Here is a 5,932-nt window from a genome sequence, read left to right on the forward strand (position 1 = left end):
AGCCTTAATCCAGCTCTGCACACACACACACACACACACTAGGGTCAATTTGTTAGCAGCCAATTAACCTACCAGAATGTTTTGGAGTGTGGGAAGAAATCGGAGCACCCGGAGGAAACCCACGCAAACATAGGGAGAACATACAAACTCCTCATAGATAAGGCCATGGTCAGGAATTAAACTCATGACCCCAGTGCTGCAAGGCAGAAGTGCTAACCATTTAGCCACCGTGCTACCCATTTATTGCTATGGCAAGTGCGTTAGGGAGTTTTGTTTAGTTATAGACCTATTAGAAACATTTGCTATTGTTTTAAAAAAATATTGATATTTTATAATTATTATTATTATATCTTGGTTGGAACATACAATGGCAGGTAAGAGCACATTGCGTCTTTGTGTTCTGAAGAAACATTGCGCTGAATTGAATCTCCCCCTTTGAGTTTAAAATAAAGTTGATCAAAAGTTGATCCTAGTGAAGTGAAGTTCATCCTTGCCAATTCAAAAATAGTGCTGGTCATGAATAGGTTAATATATGCATTTATTTTTTTGTTGACGTTACTGTAATTTGCTTTCGCAGAGAGTCATACATTTATAACATTGCTCTAAAGTCAGAACAGTAATTGTACAATACATAATTTGCTGATTTAATTATATTATATACTTTTATGCAGCTCAAGTCATGTAAGGTTTGGTCAATAAAAAATGATGTTACAGCAATATGTATCAATACTTGCATGTGTATCTTTAATATAGTATGTGCAAAACAAACCTAATACTACAGCATGAAGCTACGAGTTCTGCTGCTGCTGGCTGCATACTTGTCACTCTAACACATGCTCCTCTTTATTCTTATTGGCTATCAGGAAAAACGGGGATGGGAGTGAATCTTTTCATTCTATTTTCCTCAGATAAAAAGATCTGCTGTTATATACTAGCTAACTGGTGCCTGCTCTTCGTGAGAGTTTCCCTTAACAGATGAGTGTGTAAACCTCTCCACAGGACAACAGCAATTTTAAAGCAACCAAAAAGAAAAGGAGTGTTATTGGGACAATACCCAAGGATGGATAAAATAAGAGAATTGAACCTGGATGGGCAACAAGACATACATTTATCTGGAAGTAAACAGATTTGTATAACAAAAGTAATTACTTTTTAAATATTGAGTGCTGAATTTATCTATACTTGGTTTTACATCCTGGCAATAATCATTATTTCTCTGATTGAATGGGGAAAATGAATTTAACACATCATCATCACCATGGGCGGCATTTAATGCACTTTAGAAATCACAGTCACAGCTTGCATGTCGGAGCCAATGAGAGTATGGAAAAGAGCCATCACTCTGGAGGATGCTACGAACAATTGTTTGTGATGCCCGAAGTCTTTGTAATCCTGGGGATTGTGAGCTTGCTGGAAAATATTCTGGTTGTAGTTGCAATTTCACGAAACAAGAATCTACACTCCCCTATGTATTTCTTTATCTGTAGCTTGGCAGTGGCTGACATGCTTGTGAGTGTATCAAATGGCTTTGAAACAGTTGTAATCACTCTGTCGAACCACACAGATAAAAATGCACAACATCTCATTGAAAGCATTGATAATATCTTGGATTCCATCATTTGCAGCTCTCTGCTTGCTTCTGTTTGCAGTCTGCTGTCTATTGCAGTGGACAGGTACTTTACTATTTTCTATGCCCTTCAGTATCATAACATCATTACTGTGAAGAGAACAGTCATGATTATTACTTGTATTTGGACAGCGTGCTCAATCTCAGGTGTGTTATTTATTGTGTATTATGACAGCAATGTGGTCATTATTTGCCTTATCAGTATTATGTTCACTATGCTCGCTCTTATGGCATCTCTGTATGTGCATATGTTCATGCTTGCCAGGCTGCATATGAAGAGGATTGCAATCCTGCCAGGTACCAGCACAATTAGACAAGGTACAAACATGAAAGGAGCAATCACGCTGACCATTTTACTGGGAGTTTTTGTAGTCTGTTGGGCTCCTTTTTTTCTTCATCTCATTTTCTACATTTCTTGCCCTCAGAACCCTTATTGTATTTGTTTCATGTCACACTTCAATGTCTATCTTATTCTCATCATGTGCAACTCTGTTATTGATCCACTGATTTATGCTCTGCGCAGCCAAGAGTTAAGAAAAACCTTCAAAGAAATGATATGTTGCTATTGTATGGGGAGATTGTGTGAGCTTGCAGGCCATTATTAGGCATGATGAGTGACTGTTATAATGTTACTGCAATTTATACTGTGAAAAGTTGTAATGTAATATTAATATTCTGTATGTATATACATAGATGTGTACATCGATCAGTCACAACATTAAAACCACTGTCAAGTGAAGTGAATAGCTCATTACGATGGCACGTGTCAAAGTGTGGGATATATTAGGCAGCAAGTGAACAGTCAGTTCTTGAAGTTGATGTGTTGGAAGAAGGAAAAATGGGCAAGTCTAAGGATCTGAGCTACTTTTACAAGGGCAAAAATGTGATGTATAGATGACTGGGTTAGAGCATCTACAAAACTGCAGCTCTTGTGGGGTATTCCCGGTATACAGTGGATAGTACCTACCAAAAGTGGTCCAAGGAAGGACAGCTGGTGAATCGGCGTCAGGGTTGTGGGTGCCCAAGGCCCATTGTTGCAAATGGGGAACGAAGGCTGGCTCGTCTGGTCTGATCCCACGTAAGAGCTACTGTAGCACAAATAGCTGAAAGAGTTAATGCTGGCTATCATAGCAAGGTATAAGGATAAAGAGTGCATGACAGCTTGCTGAATATGGGGCTACGACTGGTCAGAGTGCCCATGATGACCGTTGTCCACCACCGAAAGCGCCTACAATGGGCACATGAGCGTCATAACTGGACCATGGAACAATGAAAGAAAGTGGGCTGGTCTGATGAATTACGTTTTCTTTTACATCATGTGGATGACTGGGTGCGTGTCCATCATTTACCTGGGGTAGAGAAGGCACCAGGATACACTATGGGAAGAAGGCAGTGTTACGCTCTGGATACTGTACTGCTGGAAAACCTCTGGTAGTGGCATTAATATGGATGTTACTTTGACACATACCACCTGTCTAAATATTGTTGCAGACTAAGTACAAATTTTGTCAATGGTATCCCCCGATGGCCTCTTTCAGCACGATAATGCGCCCTGCCGCACTGCAAAATTTGTTCAGGAATGGTTTGAGGAACATGACAAGGAGTTCAAGGTGTTGACTTGGCCTCCAAATTCCCCAAATCCCAATCTGATCGAGTATCTGTAGGATGTGCTAGATAAACATGTTCGAGCCATGTAGGCCCCACTTTGCAACTTACAGGACTTAAAGGATCTGCTACTAACGTCTTGTTGCTAGATACCACAGGACACTTTCAAAGGTCTTGTGGAGTCCATGCCTCAACGGGTCAGAACTGTTTTGGTGGCACAAGGGGAAACTACACAATATTAGGCAGATGGTTTAAATATTGTGGCTGATCAGTCTAAATGACTTGTTCATGGCTGGACGTTGCATTTCTGATGTTACAGGATCTTGGTAATTTACCCAAGATTAAATAATTGCTCGTGAATCAAATGTGTGCTGTCCATAAAAACCTTTTAATGGCAAATTACATCTTTAATAATTGAAGATAGCCATAGATTTCCTAAAGTTTAAATATGAGTAATTCATAGCTAAACTTTTTTAATGTCATTAGCCATTTATGTCTTCAAATAGAAGACAAGGCTCACAGAGCATATCAATTAGTGGTAGTGACACAGGAGTCCTGGGTTTACATTTTCTGCTATGTGCGGACATAATGAGCAGATAAAGGGGTCTGATATGTACCAGTGCACAATCTACCAGTGTTGTACTATTCTAATATTCATCCCCTTTTTCTAACTGAAATGACTGCTGGAGGTGGCAATCCATTGATGGCTTAGGTAAACTGTCTAGCCTACAGATATCTGCTGGCATTATTAAACTAAAGTCTCTCAATTCAAAGCCGCAATGCTGAAAGATATTCAGGATGTATCTTTGAGTTAAATGATGTTGGATAAATGACATGTTGGAGTCTTCAGTATGGCAAGGAAGGCATTTACCAGTGCCTGGAATCCCTATTTTAGGCCATAAATATTGATGAAATTATGAAGAAAGGCTGTAAGAATACAATTTTTAACAGTTCACAAGCACATGCATTGGGTCAGGTTTGTTGTAGTATGTAGACCCTTTCTAAACAGTATGGGCCTGAGTCATTAAGGAGAGTAAAGCATAAAAAAGAAGTAACTTTGAATTTGGGCAAAACCATGTTGCATTGAAGGGGGAGGTAAAGTTAAAATGTAGGCACAGATTTATAGTTGGGGTAGGGCATGTCCTAGTTCAACTTTGAATTTCAGTGTAAAAATAAAACTATCAAGTATTTGTGTGCTAGATGAAAAAACAGCCAGTATTTATCTTATGTGCAAAATAATAAATTAATTTGCACCCCTTCCATTGTAACATGGTTTGTCCCGGAGAACATTTACTCCTTTTTCTTGCCTTACTTTCCTTAATGACTCAGGCCCTATATGTATATATTTGGTGCATAACAAAGGCAATATTCTGACTTCCAAGAGATAATTGTTTTCTATCAAATTTACTTTACTAAATTGCCTTAAATCAGGGTTGTCCAACCCGTGGCCCAGCACGCCTGTAAATGTGGCCCAGAAGGAGTTTTGGTTGTGGCAAGGGGGCAGCACTGTTAATGAAAAAAAAAATCCTGCAAAAAAAAGAAAAGAAAATACTTACCTTGCGGTCACGTCAGCTGGTACTCCGGCTCCCTCCCTTGTCTCCTCCTCCATGCGGTGCTCGCAGTGAATGTCGGGCGGGATGTCATCACGCCCAACATCCATTGCGGAGCGCAGCACAGAGGAGTCACCCGCGCGAAAAGAACAATCAGCAGCACAGAATTGGAGAAAAGAAGAGAAGAGGACAGGAGAACAAGCCGTTTAAAAGGTAATTAAGGGGGATTTTTTTTATTATTTCAAGGGACGCTGACAAGTGAATAAAAGTCACCTGGTCCTGGAGCATCATGGACCTTATCTCCCTGCTACATACTTCTACTTGTAATACTAATGGGGCATTATATATTATTCTCTTTGGCCCAATATAAGTTGTTATCCCTTAACTAACATAGTGGTGTAATTAGCAAAACAGGTCACAATTTGGGGTCACAGTGGTGTATATGTCAGGTACCGCAGGCCTGGTCAGAGCACCCTGATATACAATGCCTGGCTTAAATGCACTTTATTGATATTGCATCGAAACAATACAAAAAGTGATTATAGTATAATAACTAGAGAGGATTTTTTGAACGGCGATTGAAAGGTAAGTATAGGGGGATTTGAAAAAAAGTGATATATAGTGATATATATATATATAGATATATATAAATATGTAGATAGATAGATATAGATAGAGATATATATATATATATATATATATATATATATATATATATATATATGTTAACTATATTTTCTATGGTTTTTTGGATGATCAGCTATCGTTATTGTATCTTATGTGCGGCCCAAACCAACTCGTCGCCTTCCAATGTGGCCCAGGGAAGCTAAAAGGTTGGACACCCCTGCCTTAAATGATTTAAAGTGAGCTGAATAATTCAATTGCTATAAAACAAATGTTTTATATCAATATATTGAGACCAGGTTAATTCAGTCAGACTGATAGTGCTAAGTTTGGTAGCAGATAATTTTTGCGTTGATGGAATGGGTCTGGTTGACATTGCAAAATATATCCTGTCCTTGCCACTCGTTGCTGTAATGTGTGTGGTGGTGGTGGCAGTGGTGGTGGGGATGGGAGGGGGAGGGGAGTGCTGGTTATGAACTAGCTACCTGCAGGAAATGTGGTGTCCTTAAAAAAACACGAAGATGCC

The 5,932-nt window shown here is 39.3% G+C and overlaps 1 protein-coding gene across 1 annotated transcript; it reads left to right on the forward strand.

Moving 5' to 3' along the window:
• Positions 1-934: 934 nt before the first annotated feature.
• On the forward strand, positions 935-2,813 carry MC4R (melanocortin 4 receptor). Its single transcript, XM_075211309.1, has one exon. It carries the CDS (start codon positions 1,225-1,227, stop codon positions 2,230-2,232), a length of 1,008 nt encoding a protein of 335 aa, XP_075067410.1. The 5' UTR covers positions 935-1,224; the 3' UTR covers positions 2,233-2,813.
• Positions 2,814-5,932: the final 3,119 nt, after the last annotated feature.

The sequence above is a fragment of the Mixophyes fleayi genome, chromosome 5 (assembly GCF_038048845.1).
Source record: "Mixophyes fleayi isolate aMixFle1 chromosome 5, aMixFle1.hap1, whole genome shotgun sequence".
Classification (NCBI taxonomy): Eukaryota; Metazoa; Chordata; class Amphibia; order Anura; family Limnodynastidae; genus Mixophyes; species Mixophyes fleayi.